The following is a 17108-nucleotide window of genomic DNA, read 5'->3' as shown; positions in this document are numbered from 1 at the left end:
GTTGCACCTTCTGGATGTGCGCAGGGCTGTATTGCAGTATCTGCATTTGCCTAATGCTTTCAGGACCTCTGATCACCTTTTTGTATTGTTGTCAGGTCCTTGCAGAGGGTCTCCAGCGTCCAAAGCTACAATAGCCCGTTGGCTTAAGGAAGCCATTTTTTCTGCATATCTGCTGTCTGGCCGGCCTCTGCCTGACGCCTTTAAGGCACATTCCACAAGAGCGATTTCTTCCTCTTGGGCTGAGACGGGAGCACCCTTTTCTTCAGGAGATATGTAGTGCAGCAACTTGGGCTTCTAAGCTCTCTTTTGCCCGTCATTACAGGCTGGATGTGGCTACCAGGAGAGATGCGCTTTTTGGAGCACAAGTGCTTGCCCGTGGTGTGGTTTGTTCCCGCCCTATCTATGGATTGCTTTGATACATCCCATTCGTAATGGATTCACCTGCTGCTGATGACAAGGAAGGGAAAATTAGGTTCTTACCTTGGTAATTTTCTTTCCTTTAGTCACAGCAGATGAATCCATGATCTCTCCCTAATTGACTCTGTTTTGTGTTCAGTTTTTCCTGCAGACATGTTCCCTCATTGGGAGAAGTTGAAACCCGTCTTCAGGGTTTCTGTTCTACTACAGGAGGTTGAGTTCGTCCCTCCTTTGTGTTGTTGCTCCTGTTCTGGGGCGTTCGTTCGCTGTGAGGAAAGTTCATGTTATGCTACTTTGCGGTTTCCATATCATCAAGCTGATCAATCCATAGACTGGTGGGTTGTGTCCATCTACCAGCAGGTGGAGATAGAGAGCAAACTTTTGCCTCCCTATATGTGGTCATGTGCTGCCGGAAACTCCTCAGTATGTTCTCTATCTCAGCAGGTGGTGGTCACACACAGCAGCAGCTCTGGCTAGGCATCCAAGCCTAATCCTTAGGTTTTGTTGAGGCCTGGGGTTGAGGGCTCTTTTGAGCAAGTGCAAACCTGGTGGTGCCAGGTCCCTCCTTTTCTCCCCCCTCCCGCTGGCTCCGTTTAAAAAAAAAAAAAAAAAAAAAAAATTTTTAACGTCTTTAAAGGCGTTTAATTCGACGTTTCTTTAAACGTTCATTGCAGCTACTCACTGGGACACCAGTTCGTTACAGCTCGGAGCGGCAAGCAGGTAATTTTACCTTTTTATAGCGGGCAGGGGGTTCCCCGATTCTTCTCCTCGTGGCATATGGCGTCGGAGGGCGAGGGCGCAAAGGGTCGCTCCCCGGATCGCTGGAGCGCTTCTAGAGGGGATGCGGGGGTTTTACAACCTGATTCGCCCTTGATGGGTGACAGTTTAGTGACCGATGAATGTCCCGGTCGTTCCTCCGGCGTGGCGGTTTTTTCCCGCCATAAACGCCCATCCCCCGCTCCTCGCCTCCGCCATCTTGGCCGGCCACGCGGCTCGGACGGCTTCTTCGTGGGCCGCCCTTGAGGTTGGAGACATTAATGCCATGAACGCCCTTAATTTGGGCGACGGCACAAAGCGGCTAAAGTTAAGCGCCGTTCTTCCCGCGCGGCTCCTTCGCGGAGTTTCGCGCCGGACGCCATTTTGGATGCGCAGCATGTCTCTCCCCCGCTATTGCGAGCGCCGGTTGAGAGTGCGTCTAGGGCTGTTGCCCAGGCTGCGGAAGTGCACTGTCTGGGGGGTTTCTCCCCCGAGTTTGTTTTGCTGCTGCATCAGGCTTTCCTCATGCAAAACACTGCCCCTGCTCCCTCTTCTGATAAAGAGGTTGAGGTTCCCAGAGGTAAACGCCCTCGGGTTGATTTCCAGGCCTTGGAGGGCTTTGTCTCCTCCGATGTAGATGAGGGCAGCGTGTCTGAGGTCTCCCAACGGTCCTTTGCGGATTCCTTGGAGGAGATAGATCCCCGCTCGGATGGAGCGGATGACCCCTCTGCAGCGCGGCTTTTTAGCCCAGAGGATTTGCCCAACCTGTTGTTACAGGCCATGGACACTTTGAAGATTTCCTCTCCGGAGGACGTCTCTCCCTCAGCCCCTGTTGGCTCTGCCATTATGCTGGGGACGTAGCGCCCGCCTAGATCCTTCCACGTGCATGATGCCATGCACACCTTAATTGCGGCTCAATGGGATGTCCCGGAAACGAGCCTTAAAGTGGCTAGGGCTATGTCCCGCCTCTATCCTTTGGCTGTGAGTGAACGTGAGGCCTATCTGTGGCCTACCGTGGATTCTTTAATCACTGCGGTGACTAAGAAAACGGCGTTGCCGGTGGAAGGTGGCACGGCCCTAAAGGACGCCCAAGACAGAAAATTGGAGGCGGCCTTAAGGTCGTCCTTTGAGGCAGCTGCGTTAAGTTTGCAGGCCTCAGTTTGCGGCTCCTATGTGGCCAGGGCGTGCCTGACTATGGTGCAGCGGGCTTCCCCCTCGGATCTTTCCTTGAGGGCTGATTGGCCGGCCCTGGAATCGGGCTTAGCCTATTTGGCAGACTTGCTGTATGATGTCTTGAGAGCCTCAGCTAAGGGCATGGCTCAGACAGTCTCTGCGCGGCGGTGGCTTTGGCTGAAACATTGGTCTGCTGACCACGCCTCTAAATCCCGCCTGGCTAGATTGCCTTTTAAAGGCAAGCTGCTCTTTGGGGTTGAGCTGGACAAAATCGTGACCGATCTCGGCACGTCTAAGGGCAAGAGATTACCAGAGGTCAGGGCTCGGGCTAGTACTCGTCCCGGTACCTCCAGAGGACGGTTGCTGGAAGCCCGTCGGTACCGCCCGGGCAAGTCGGGTTCCTCTGCCCCCTCTTCCTTCAAGAGGAATTTCTCCCCCAAGCAGCATTCCTTTCGCAGAGACCGCCGTCCCGGAGGTGCTCCCTCCGGTCCTCCCCCAGGGTCTCGTACCCAATGACGGGGCCTTGGTCCACGCCCCAGTGCAGATTGGAGGACGGCTGTCCTCGTTTCTGGGCGAGTGGACCACTATAACTTCAGACGCGTGGGTGCTGGAAGTCATCAGAGACGGCTACAAGCTAGAGTTCTGCCAACCCTTAAGAGACGGGTTTGTACTCTCTCCCTGCAAGTCTCCGGTCAAGCTGTGGCAGTGCAGCAGACCTTGGACAACCTGATCCGCCTGGGTGCGGTCGTTCCGGTGCCAAAAAAATCAGATTGGCAAGGGACATTACTCCATTTACTTTGTGGTTCCAAAGAAAGGAGGTTCTGTCCGGCCTATCCTCGACCTCAAAGGGGTCAATCGGGCCTGGAAAGTGAGGCACTTTCGCATGGAGACTCTCCGCTCTGTTATAGCGGCAGTGAAGGCAGGAGAGTTCTTGGCTTCCTTGGACATCAAGGAAGCGTACCTGCATATTCCCATCTGGCCTCCTCTCCAACGCTTTCTGCGTTTTACAGTCCTGAGACGACACTTCCAGTTCAGAGCCCTCCCTTTCGGGTTGGCTACTGCTCCGCGGACCTTTTCCAAAGTAATGGGGGTCATAGCGGCCTTCCTGCTAAAGGAAGGAGTACAAGTCCATCCTTATCTGGACGACTGGTTGATCCGAGCCCCCTCTTATGCAGAGTGCGGCAAAGCTATGGACCGGGTAGTTGCTCTGGTGAGCTCCCTGGGATGGATCATCAACTGGAAGAAGAGCCAGCTGCGCCCGACTCAGTCCCTGGAGTATCTGGGAGTTCGATTCGACACCCAAGTGGGCAGAGTGTTCCTGCCAGACAATCGGATTGTCAAGCTTCAGGCTCAGGTGGACTAGTTCCTAGTAGCCTCTCCTATTCGGGCTTGGGACTACGTGCAGCTGTTGGGCTCTATGACGGCCACGATGGAAGTAGTGCCCTGGGCCAGGGCTCATATGAGACCACTACAGCTATCTCTGCTGCTGCGCTGGACTCCGATGTCGGAGGATTATGCTGTGCGCCTTTCCGTGGACCCAGCAGTGCGCAAGGCGCTGAGCTGGTGGACGCAGACAGACAAGTTGTCTGCAGGATTGCCTCTGGTGACCCCGGAGTGGATTGTCGTCACGACAGACGCCTCTTTGATGGGCTGGGGAGCCCACTGCTTGGGAAGGACAGCGCAGGGGCTCTAGTCTCCTGCAGAGGCAAGTGGTCTATCAACCTCCTGGAACTCAGAGCCATTCGGTTGGTGTTATTGGAGTTCATCCCGGTACTGGTGTTGTAGCCTGTACGGGTCCTGTCGGACAATGCCACGGCTGTGGCCTATATCAACCGCCAGGGAGGTACCAAGAGCGCCCCTCTAGCCAAGGAGGCTATGAGTCTTTGCCAGTGGGCGGAAGCGAACCTGGAGCAGCTTTCAGCGGCCCACATTGCCGGAGTCATGAATGTCAAGGCGGACTTTCTCAGTCGCCATACCTTGGAGCCCAGAGAGTGGCAACTATCTGCTCAGGCGTTCTTGGACATCACGAAGCGCTGGGGCCAGCCGAGCCTAGATCTGATGGCGTCATCGGCCAATTGCCAAGTGCCGCGCTTTTTCAGCAGAGGACGGGACCCTCGATCCCTGGGAGTAGATGCTCTTCTCCAACAGTGGCCGACACAAGAGCTCCTCTATGTGTTCCCGCCCTGGCCCATGTTGGGCAGGGTGCTAGACCGGGTGGCAAAGCATCCCGGCAGGGTAATCCTGGTGGGTCCGGATTGGCCCAGACGTCCCTGGTATGCGGACTTGATCAGGCTCTCAGTCGACGATCCTCTGCGGCTGTCAGTGGAGCAGGGCCTGTTACGTCAGGGTCCCGTGGTGATGGAGGATCCCTCTCCCTTTGGTCTTACGGCCTGGCTATTGAGCGGCAGCGTCTGAGGAAGAAGGGCTTCTCAGACAAGGTCATCGCCACTATGCTGAGAGCGAGGAAGCGCTCTACTTCTACTGCTTACGCCAGGGTTTGGCGTATCTTTGCAGCATGGTGTGAAGCAGGCTCACTTTCTCCCTTCACTGCTCCAATTTCTTCAGTGTTGGCGTTCCTGCAAGAAGGTCTGGAGAAAGGCCTGTCGCTCAGTTCCCTTAAAGTCCAGGTAGCGGCTCTGGCTTGCTTCAGGGGCCGCCTGAAGGGTGCTTCCCTGGCTTCGCAGCCAGATGTGGTGCGCTTTCTCAAGGGAGTTAATCACCTGCGCCCTCCTCTGCACTCAGTGGTGCCTGCGTGGAATCTCAACCTGGTGATAAGAGCATTGCAGAAGCCGCCTGTTGAACCCTTGTCGAGGGCATCTCTGAAAGACCTGACGTTGAAAGCAGTCTTTTTGGTGGCTATCACTTCAGCCAGAAGAGTTTCCGAGCTCCAGGCGCTCTCATGTCGAGAGCCTTTTCTGCAGTTCACTGAGGCAGGAGTGACTATTCGCACAGTGCCTTCCTTCCTGCCCAAGATTGTTTCTCGCTTCCATGTGAATCAGCAGCTCTGTCTCCCTTCCTTTCGTAGGGAGGACTACCCAGAGGAGTACTCCGCTCTTGAATATCTGGATGTGAGACGAGTCATCATCAGATACTTGGAAGTGACCAATGATTTCCGGAAATCGGATCATCTGTTTGTCCTGTTTGCAGGTCCTCGTAAGGGTCTGCAGGCTGCTAAGCCTACAGTGGCAAGATGGGTCAAGGAAGCCATTGCAGCGGCTTATGTGGCCGCGGGGAAGGTGCCGCCTATCCAGCTGAAGGCTCACTCCACGAGAGCTCAGGCGGCCTCGATGGCAGAGGCCGGATCCGTCTCCTTGGAAGAGATATGCAAGGCGGCAACGGGGCTTCGGCTCATACATTCTCCAAGCATTACCGTTTGACTGTGGCTGCACGGGCGGAGGCCCGGTTTGGAGCTTCAGTGTTGAGGTCAGGGATTTCTATGTCCCGCCCTGGGTGAGTACTGCTTCGGTACATCCCACCAGTCTATGGATTGATCAGCTTGATGATATGGAAGGTAAAATTATGTATAATCATACCTGATAATTTTCTTTCCATTAATCATAGCTGATCAATCCATAGCCCCTCCCAGTTATCTGTACTGTTTATATTCTGGTTGAATTTTAGGTTCAAGTTTAGCCTTCAGTTACTTCAGGAGGACTTCGTGTTCAAGTTCTTCTTTCACTTGGATTCTTCAAGAGTTAAGACGAGTTTGTGTTACAGTGAGCTGCTGCATTCCTCTCCCCTCCGTTTTACGGGGCTGGATTGAGACATAAATTCTGCCGGCACTCCCTCCCGCTTCGTGCGGCTGTAGGGCAGCTTTGTACCCCTCCCGCTTCGTGCGGCTGTAGGGCAGCTTTGTACCCCTCCCGCTTCGGCGGTGTTAGGGTCAGTCAGCTCCTCCCGCGGTTGCGGTTGCAGGATAAGCCAGATCCCCCCGCATCGGCGGGTGTGGTGTCCCTCCCCCGCTCCGCGGGGATGAGCTGGACGGATTCCCCTCCCCCACTTGTGTGGGGATGAGCTGGGTTAATTCCCCTCCCCCGTTTCGGCGGTGGTGAGCTGGGCAGAGTGTCCCTTCGTGGGTGTAATTCTCTAAGTGCTGAGTCCTGCGGATGGAGCTTTGATATCGACATACTGAGGAGTTTCCGGCAGCACATGACCACATATAGGGAGGCAAAAGTTTGCTCTCTATCTCCACCTGCTGGTAGATGGACACAACCCACCAGTCTATGGATTGATCAGCTATGATTAATGGAAAGAAAATTATCAGGTATGATTATACATAATTTTACCTTAACACTGTTTTGGAAGCTTCAAATATTGAGAGGCAGATGGAGCTAGCCGTCCTAGAGGCCACTATGTTTTTCAGTGTGCTCTATCTCCCCCTGCTGGTAGGTGGACACAACCCATTCGTAATGGATTCATCTGCTGTGACTAAAGGAAAGAAAATTACCAAGGTAAGAACCTAATTTTCCCTTTCAATCTCATCTGCCCGAGGGTGATCTCTAAGTACTTTGTACTTGCTTCCTTATATCTGTGCAAGTAAAGGATATTGCCTTAGCTTGATGGCTGGCTTCTGGCAGACAGCTTACATCTCTGGTCTTTAGAGGTGAAACAATTAGCCTACTACAGAATAGTCTTCCTTAACTTCCAGAAATTCACATCGTGTTCCACAAACAAAATTTCCTTTGTAAGGGCCAGTAAAGATTTGGTACAGTCAGAGGTTTAAAAAAAAATTTTTTTTTTCCAGTCTGCAGGCAAGCTGCCATTCCTGATGTTTGGGTAAGAAAAATTCAAAATTCTGCTGCTATCTAGGCCTAAAGCTTTTGTAGAGAGTTTCAGTGTGTATGGATGGCACATATGGTCCCACTTTTGTCTACCTAAAAATAAAAGGCCCCCAGTAGAATCTCAAGTTTCAATGAAATCAGCATATCTCCTTTGTTACAACTCATCTATCAATTCTGCCACAAACTATGCAACAGTGGTGGATGTTTGAATACATCCTGCCTTTAGGTGTCCTGTTTGTGCCACTGGAGTTTCACTCTGTCCTAAAAGATGCCTCCAAAATGACTGGAGAGCTTATTTAGACGCCATTCTTATTTGAAGAACCTTTTCGCAATCCAAAAGACTGCTCCACATCAATCGGGAGCCTCGAGCCATATTTTTCTCACTGAGTATATTTGTCCATGTTCTTTCTAAAATCAATCAGTATTGGTCAGACAATTTCTAATAGCTTATCTCAGTTCACATTTATGTGAACTATGTATATTTCCTAAAGAGATCTTTTGTTTGTGAATGAACAAAAATATTGGTTCAGACACTCACAAGTTCTCAGGTGTTATATTGACAAGTAGGGAGGGCAGGATCCATCTACCTGTGCCAGGAAGTGACAAAGATTTGAGACTCAAAACAAAAAAAAAACAGCACCACGGGCCTTTAAAAATGGAACGCAGTTCTTTAATGAATGAGCCTTGACAAAAAGACCCGACACGGGCCGTGTTTCGGTGACTAGCACCTGCGTCAGGGGTCGTCTGTCTCCTGTTCTCAATCTAACCTTCTTGCTCTGCAACGTAACCAAAGGCCTAGTAGAATTCTTCAACCTCACGAGTGGACTCCTAAATTGATAAACTGTACACAGCATCTTTCAGTTTTGTTTTGTCTTTGATTTTTTTTTTTTTTTTTGGGGGGGGGGGGGGTGTTCTCTCAAACAGACCTAGCCACTAGCCATGAAAATATGAAGTTCCCCCCTTTTTGTTCCGTATACCCAACTTTCAGTCTACTAACAAATGATGTCTTAGCCTTACTTTGGCTAAGGCCTTTCCTTTTTGCGTATTCTTGCCTCCTGCCCCTAGCAGAAAACCTTCAGTTTCCAGTAGAGACCCAGCACCATGATACTTAGTCTTCCCCTACTGGCCTTATCAGAATTTATTTGTTTTCAAAAACTTATATCCCGTTTTAGTCAATGTGGGTTACAATTGGTTCTCCTTGCTCAAAAGGCTCACAGCTTTACCTGTGCTCCAAATATTTCCATCTCTGATAGATCAATCCGAGGGCTCTTTTTATTTTTTTTTTTTTTTATCCCTGTCTGATTGCTAGATCTCACAGCATGGAAACTGGGTAGCATTTAATCTTCAATCCGGGACTTTCAATTCCTATTCAAGACATTTTAGTAGCTGCCATACATATTTATGTCTTCAAGTGGAAAAGATTTTCTATGTGATGATGTATGAATAGTCATGGTCACAGTCATTGTATTCTGGACACCACAGTACACTATGAGGCCTATTTTCAAAGCACTTAGACTTACAAAGTTCCATTGGTTACTATGGAACTTTGTAAGTCTAAGTGCTGCTTTGAAATGTACTATCTCTATTGTTAGGAATCCAAGAGGGTAATTTTATAACTGTGTGCCTGGTTTAAGAGGTTAAGTAGCCACCTACATAGGAGCTATTTTATAAAGACAAGTAGGCACCTACTTGTCTTCATAAAATACTAGCGTGTCAGATATTGTGCCTTGAAGTCGCAGACATTTTACACCTGCCATGGAGGAGGTGCAAATGTCTGTGCCTATAATGTTCATAGATTTGAAATCACATGTAGTGGCAAAGCATGTGCCATCAGGTCATGGTGCATGCATTTGCACTGGTTAGTATTTTATAAGAGGCCATATAGCTGCATATGCAGAAAAATGACTGTATAAAATTGTCTCCCAAATGTGTTCCATCAGAATGTATTTTGACACTCTCAAACTATCATACTGTGTTTGATAGTCTTCCAGCTGCACACTGTGCTATATTTTCTTTGTTTATGAAAGGGCTTCTGCACAGCAGCCCACTATTACAGAAGCCTCCTCTACCTGGGACCTCAACAATGTCCTTAAATCTGATAAAGTTGCTATTTGAGCCAATACGATCTGGTTTACTTAGACATATTACTTGGGAAGTTGCTCGCTCAAATAGCAGTTAACATTGGCTAGAAGAACTCTCTTCAAGCCTTTGTTACCTATGAACTGTATACCCAGTTTTATCATAACAAAATAGTTCTTTAACTCATCCTAGGTTTTTACCTGAAGTAGTAGCTCCTTTCCATGTTAATAAGGAAATATGCCTTCCAAAGTTTGTCTAAAACCTCATTAAGTATGCATGCAATGCAAGAAGTCCCTCCACTCTTTGAACTGCAAATGGACCTTGCATACTATCTTATCAAAGTCTAGGCAGTCTAGGAGTGGTCTAATGGTTAGAGTGGTGGACTTTGGTCCTGGGAACTGGGTTCGATTCCCACTGCAGGCACAGGCAGCTCCTTGTGACTCTGGGCAAGTCACTTAACCCTCCATTGCCCAGGTACAAATAAGTACCTAAGCCGCATTGAGCCTGCCATGAGTGGGAAAGTGCGGGGTAAAAAAAACCCCCCAGCAGAATTGGGGTTCCAGTAATCACAGACCCAAGCAAATTGGTTAGCATTCTATATCTTATTCTGTTATGATCACATTAGTTCTCAGTTAACCAGTAAAGAGATGAGGCATACATCCAAGGGTACTCAAAGAACTCAAGCACGAAATTGCTGATCTGCTGTTAGTAATATGTAACCTGTCGTTAAAATCATCCGTAGTGCTTGAAGATTGGAGGGTGGCCAATGTGACGCCGATTTTAAAAAGGGTTCTAGGGGTGATCTGGGAAATCATAGACCATTAAGCCTGACGTTTGTGCTGGGCAAAATAGTGAAAACTATTATAAAGAATAAAATTACAGAACATGTAGACAAACATGGCTTAATGGGACAGAGTCAGCATGGGTTCAGCCAAGGGATGTCTTGCCTCACCAATTTGCTTCATTTCTTTGAAGGTGTGAATAAACACGTTGCTAAAGGTGAGCCGGATGTTGTAGTGTACTAGGTTTTCAGAAAGCTTTTGATAAAGTTCCTCATGAGAGACTGCTTAGAAAATGAAAGAGTCATGGGATAGGAGGCAAGGTTCTGGTATGGATTAGGAATTGGTTATTGGACAGAAAACAGAGGGTAGGGTTAAATGGTCATTCCTCTCAATGGAGGAGGGTGAACAGTGGAGTGCCGCAGGGATCTGTACTAGGACCGGTACTATTTAACATATTTAGATATGATTTGGAAATCAGAACAGTGAGTGAGGTGATCAAATTTGCATAAGATACAAAATTGTTTAAGGTTGTTAAAACACGTTTAGAATGTGTGAAATATTTCAGGAAGACCATAGGAAATTGGAAGACTGTACATCCAAATGGCAGATGAAATTTAATGTGGACAAATACAAGGTGATGCACATTGGAAAGAATAATCCGATCCATAGTTACCCGATGCCAGGGTCAGCGCTCAAGAAAAAGATCTGGGTGGTGGTGTAGATAATATGCTGAAATCTTCTGCTCAGTGTGCGGCGGCGGTGGTCAAAAAAGCAAATATAATTCTTGGAATTATTAGCAAAGGAATGGTGAATAAGACTGAAAACACTATAATGCCTTTGTATTGCTCCGCATCTTGAGTATTGTGTTCAGTTCTGGTCTACGTATCTCAAAAAAGATATAGCGAAATTAGAAAAGGTTCAAAGAAGAGCGACCAAAATGATAAAGGGGATGGAACTCCTCTTGTATAAGGAAAGGCTAAAGAGATTAGGGCTCTTCAGCTTGGAAAAGAGACAGATGAGGGGAGATATGATTGAGGTCTACAAAATCCTGAGTAGTGAAGAACAATAGAAGTAAATCAAAATTTTTTTTACTTGTTCCAAAAATACAACGACTAGGGGACACTTAAGGAAGTTACATGGAAATACTTTTAAAACAAATAGGAGGAAATATTTTTTCACTCAACGAATAGTTAAGCTCTGGAACTCTTTGCCAGAGGTGGTGGTAACAGTGGTTAGCGTATCTGGGTTTAAAAAAAGGTTTGGACAAGTTCGTGGAGGAAAAGTCCATAGTCTGCTGCAGACATGGGAAGCAACTACTTGCTCTGGGATTTGTAGTATGGAATGTTGCCTCAATTTGGGTCTCTGCCAGGTTCTTGTGACCTGGCTTGGCCACTGTTTGGAAAACAGGATACCATTGGTCTGACCAGTATGGCTACTCTTATGTTCTTATGAGGTGAAGGCTGCCTGTGGGTATAAGAGAAAGACGTGGCGAAGGCTGGGGAGGAGGATGTGTAGTATGAGAGAGAGAATGGTAGAGTCTTGGCCGTAATAATCTCATCAGATAGGAGCCAGTGCAGCCTCTGTGACCCTCCTGAAATCTGCTTTGCTAGATTCCTTATGCATAACAATGACTTGGTCCTCCTGTCATACCTTTTGTTTCACACTACTGCTGGGACCTGTCTGTGATCAGAGACTGAGCATTCAGTCAAACTGTAATATTGCAACTCGCACATCTTTTGATGAGTAAACTGCTCATGTACAATGGTTAATACAAAAAAAAAAAAAGATGATTAGCCTGAGCATGGGAGTCATGCACTTATGTGCCTGACTCTTCCTGCTTGTTTATGGAAAAAGCATTGTTGCTACCTTATGTAGACAGTAGGATTGTTGAGGCACACAATCCCTGCCACCTCCCTGAGAATTGCATTTCTTGTTGAGTTGTGGAACTAGTTGAGGTGCTGCGCATTCTCGGAATGTTACAGTTTAGAGCTCTGTAAGAGCTGTTCTGTCCCAGTATGCAATGTGCTTGATCAATCTTGCTATCTATGGAAAACAGTGTTACAGGTAAGCAACAAGGCCTTTTTATTCTTTTAGTTAACATATGCTTTCTTTGCTAAAGAATAAACTATTACATTTTAAAAGATTTATTAAAAAATAAATCTTAGTCTTGCTCTTTTCCTCTTTTGCAGGCAACCAGATAAACTGGTGGTGGTTTGGACAAGAAGGAGCCGAAGAAAATCTTCTAAGGTTAGATTAAATGTGGGGCTTGACAAATCCTAGGTGCCAGGTTGCCAAGGTGTCTAGAAATTGTACCGTGGTGCCTCTGAGTTCATGCTCCCAAATGTAATTTAAAGTGACTGGTTGAAGGCTGCCTGTGGGGGTGTGTGTGTGTGTGTGTATATATATATATATATATATATATATATATATATATATATATATATTTCTATATATATACCCACACACACACACACACAAATTCTTCAACAACCGTTACAATATTAATTCTCAGTATTTATTAAGTACATCTATATATTGTTTTCTTCTTTCATTCACATTGTTTATATCTATAAAACTCTTAACTACCATCATCCACATTCACTCATCTATCACACATATAATAACTAACTAACAAAGTTAAAATAACAACATTTCACCTAAACCTCTCCGTTTTACCTGGCTGGACTTCTTCAGGGGATGTTTCTCAAATGGCATACAGCACTACCCCTCCCCGCACAGTGTGGCATCTTTCTCCCTACTTCTTGCCCTGCTCTCTTTTTCACCTTTCCTGAAGACTTTAGTGCTGCAGCAGCAGCAGCAGCAACCTTAGCCACTGGCTGCCTCTGGCATGCACTGGGCCTTTCCCCTGTGACCCATCCTACCCTTCTGACAACAGGAAGTTGTATCAGAAGGGGCGGGATAGGTCAGAGGGAAAGGTACAGTGCATGCCATAAGCAGCACTGAAGACTTTGGAATAGGTGAGAAATAGAGCAGGGCCAGGAGTGGGTGGAATGCATTGGACCGTGCAGAGAGTAAGGGGGAGGCCTTGGAATGCAGGGAGAGCACGCAGGGCAGGGAACGGAAGGACAGAAGCTGTACCATGTGGGGTGCCTGAGAATCCAGAAAATCCAGATTGACCCTTTCCTTGTCATCAAGCAGATGAAGCCATTACGTATGGGTTATGTCCATCAGCCAGCAGGGGAGATAGAGAGCACTCAAACTTTCACAGTGCCCTCTTGGCTAGCTAGCTCCACTGCCTCTTCAGTATTCTCTATCTCCCTTAGCAGGGTGGCTGCAGCTTGTTCGAGCTCCAGAAAAATCTGCCGGGAGGTGGTTCCTGGCTTGCCAGTTGTTAACCGGGGTGTTGGAGGCTATAGCAGCTTCACTTTAAAGGCACATAGGTTAGCCCTTTCCCTGCCTTACCCATACCTCCGTGGATGTGGACATATTGCCTTGTTTTCCCTGTCCTTACCCACCAACAGTGGATGCAGGCATATAGGTTCGCCCTTTCCCTGCCTTTCCCACTCATCTGAGCCTCCGGAGTCTTCAATACCTCTGCTTTCCTCACAGCTTTAAAAAAAAAAAAAAAAGTTGCGTCGCGTTTTTAAACGCAGAGACGCTGGAACAGAGGTTTTTGACCTGATTTTCAGCAGGATCGTAGTTGTACACTAGATCCTTTGAGGTAAGAGTGTTTTCCAACTCCTCCGGGGTGGGCCCGCGATCGGGGCGATTTTGGCGCGAAACCGCCATTTTGGATTTTACCGCCGTTTTTCGGCGATGGCTGCGGACAATGTAAAGCGCTGTTCCACTGTGGCAAGCGCAAATCAGCAGCAGGGCTCTGTAAATCGTGCTGTATTGGTGTAGGAGCTGGCCCGAGCATGGCGAGCGATGTTTCTTCCCGCTCTGAGCTGGCAGCGGGCGCCATTTTGCTTACACCGCATGGCGCGGCCTCCGTGGACACGGAGAGACCTGAGCCGGGTGGGGCACCTCGAGATGAGGTTATTTCAGGAGTGGCTAGCACCGGACAGGATTTGGGTGCCCAGGGTGAGATTTCCTCCACGGATTTTGTGCTTTTGCTGCATAAAGCATACATGATGAAAAGAGCCCTTCCTCAAGGGTCGCCTGAGGCTCCTCTGATTGCCCCCCACGATGGATTCTGGCCTGGGACTGCCCAGTGAGGCTTTTTTTCCCGGATGCTTGGCCTAAAGATAAGCGCAGAAGGGTTAATTCTCCTTCAGATTGTGGTGCACCTTTTTCCCCCCGTGGTCGGGGTGTGAGGATTCGGAGAACTCTGACAGACGTTCTTGGTCTGAGGAACCAGTCAGGTCGGATTTACCACAAGATCTGGATGATCCCTCCGCGGTGAGGATTTTCCACCGTGATGAGCTGCCAGCGCTTATTTCAGATACCCTGCAGGCCCTCTCGATTGAAGATCCTTACAGTAGCATGGCCTCCTCGGGTAATCCCAGGATGGCTAGTACCAAGAAAGCTGCTCGGGCCTTCCCTTTGCATGACTCCATCCTAGAGCTTGTTTCGGCTCAGTGGGCTGACCCTGAGGGACCTTTGAGAGTTTCCAGGGCTATGGGGCAGTTATTCCCTCTGCGTGAGGGACATATGGCTCGTTTTCAAATGCCTACAGTGGATGCCCTAGTCACTGCGGTGACAAAGAGAACTACCCTCCCTGTTGAAGGAGGTGTTGCCCTGAAGGATGTTCAAGACCGTAGGCTGGAAACAGCGTTGAAACGGTCCTTTGAAATTGCAGGTCTCACTGTTCGGGCGTCTGCAAGCAGCTGTTATGCTGTGAGAGCCTGCCTAGCTTGGCTGCAACAGGCAGTGGCTCAGCCCGGAGATGGAGCGGAGCCCTTCTTGGATGTGGCTCCGCGGATGGAGGTGGCCTTGTCCTTTCTGGCTGATGCCCTTTATGACCTTGTCAGAGCTTCGGCTAAACAAATGGCAGTAGCAGTGGCGGCTCGCCGTCGTCTGTGGCTACGACACTGGGCAGCGGACATGGCCTCTAAGCAAAGGTTGGTGAAGTTGCCTTTTCAAGGACTTCTCCTATTTGGTGAGGAGTTAGAGAAAATTGTGAAAGGCCTTTTGGCCTCGCCACAGCTCCCCGAACCTTTTCGAAGGTAATGGTGGTAGTAGCTGTTTTTCTCAGGCGAGAAGGTATCAGGGTTCACCCGTACCTAGACGACTGGCTCATCAGAGCAGACTCTGCAACAGAGAGCTTACAAGCTACAGCCAGAGTGGTCTCAGTACTGCAATCTCTAGGCTGGGTCGTCAATATGGCCAAAAGTCACCTGTCCCCTTCACAATCTCTAGAGTTTTTAGGGGCCAGGTTCGACACAGTCTCGGGCTATGTGTTCCTACTCGAGCTAAGGCGGTGCAAGCTTCAGAATCAGGTCCATCTGCTCCTGAGGATGCCCCGCCCGCGAGCTTGGGACATTGTCCAGCTGCTGGGATCGATGACAGCCACGATGGAAGTGGTACCCTGGGCGAGAGCGCACCTGAGACCTCTACAGTATTCCCTACTCCGGAGATGGTCTCCTATTTCTCAGGATTACCAATGCAGACTTACTTGGCTTCCTGCGGCCCGTCTCAGCACGGAGTGGTGGCTCTCGGACAGCATGCTGCGGCGAGGAATGCTGCTGACGCTCCCCGTTTGGTGCCTAGTGGTAACAGATGCCAGCCTGAAGGGCTGGGGCGCACACTGCAAGGGGAAGCATGCCCAGGGTCTATGGACACCCGAGGAGTCGGAGTGGTCCATCAACCGCCTAGAGTTGAAAGCGGTGTTTCAGGCGCTTCTGGCCTTTCAAGTGACCCTGGAAGGATTGGCTGTCAGAGTGATGTCGGACAACACGACAACGGTGGCCTATATAAATCGACAAGGCGGAACAAGGTGCAGAGCACTAGCCGTGCAGGCTGAACTGATTTGCCACTGGGCCGAGCTGCATCTTCAGTGTCTGTCGGCAGCTCATATTGCAGGTCAGAGCAATGTGCAGGCCGATTATCTGAGCAGGCATCAGATCGATCCAGCAGAATGGAATCTGGCAGACGAAGTATTCCTGCAGATCTGTGCCAAATGGGGCAAGCCCGTGATGGATCTAATGGCGACAAGCGCCAATACCAAAGTCCCGTGCTTCTTCAGCAGACGGAGAGATCCTCGCTCGGCGGGGTTGGATGCCTTGGCTCAACCCTGGCCTCCGGGTCTACTTTATGTGTTTCCCCCATGGCTCTTGATAGGGCGCCTGCTCTTGCGGATTCGGCTGCACCCAGGAGAAGTGGTCCTCATCGCCCCGGATTGGCCAAGGAGACCTTGGTATGCAGACCTCCGACAGATGCTCCTGGAGGCTCCTCTGCCGTTACCTCTGGTACCGAACCTCTTGACTCAAGGACTGGTAGCCATGGAGGACGCCAGCCGCTTTGGTCTTACGGCATGGCTATTGAGAGGGCGCAATTGAGGGATAAAGGTTATTCCAATAAAGTTATTTCCACTCTCCTGCAAGCCCGCAAGCGGTCCACTTCCGTGGCTTATGCCAGGATTTGGTGCCTGTTTGAGTCTTGGTGTGCTTCCAGAGCCATTGTTCCAATGCGGGCTCCTGTCTCGCCAATTCTGGACTTTTTGCAGGAAGGTGTACAAAAAGGCTTGGCCTATAATTCCCTGCGGGTGCAGGTGGCAGCGTTGGCCTCCCTTCGTGGTAAGGTGGAAGGCGTGTCTTTGGCTGCTGACCCAGATGTGGCACGGTTTCTTAGAGGGGTGTTTCGGCTCCGACCTCCAGTGCGAGCACCCTGTCCAGCTTGGAACCTGGGGCTAGTTTTGAAAACCCTGCAGGCATCTCCTTTTGAGCCGCTTCGGCGAGCATCGGAGAAAGACTTGACACTGAAGGCTGTTTTTCTGGTGGCCATTACCTCAGCAAGACGGGTGTCAGAGCTCCAGGCGCTGTCCTGTAGAGACCCATTTCTGCAATTTTCAGAGTCCGGAGTCACGGTTCGGACCGTGCCTTCCTTTATGCCTAAGGTGGTTTCAGCCTTTCACTTAAACCAGCCTATTTTCTTGCCCTCTTTTTCAGAGGAAGAGTTTCCAGAATCTTTTGGGCAGCTGCACCTTTTGGATGTGCGC

At 49.3% G+C, this 17108-nt stretch overlaps 1 protein-coding gene across 1 annotated transcript in view; it reads left to right on the top strand.

Annotated features, from left to right (window-relative positions):
* The window catches only part of EHBP1 (EH domain binding protein 1), a 763964-nt gene that overhangs the window by 23707 nt on the left and 723149 nt on the right, over window positions 1-17108 (top strand). Inside the window, 1 exon segment of the mRNA XM_030196160.1 lies at window positions 12178-12235. Within this exon segment, the coding sequence (XP_030052020.1) occupies window positions 12178-12235 (58 nt within the window).

The sequence above is a fragment of the Microcaecilia unicolor genome, chromosome 3, assembly GCF_901765095.1.
Source record: "Microcaecilia unicolor chromosome 3, aMicUni1.1, whole genome shotgun sequence".
Lineage (NCBI taxonomy): Eukaryota > Metazoa > Chordata > Amphibia > Gymnophiona > Siphonopidae > Microcaecilia > Microcaecilia unicolor.
This window is presented reverse-complemented; position numbering and strand designations above follow the sequence as displayed.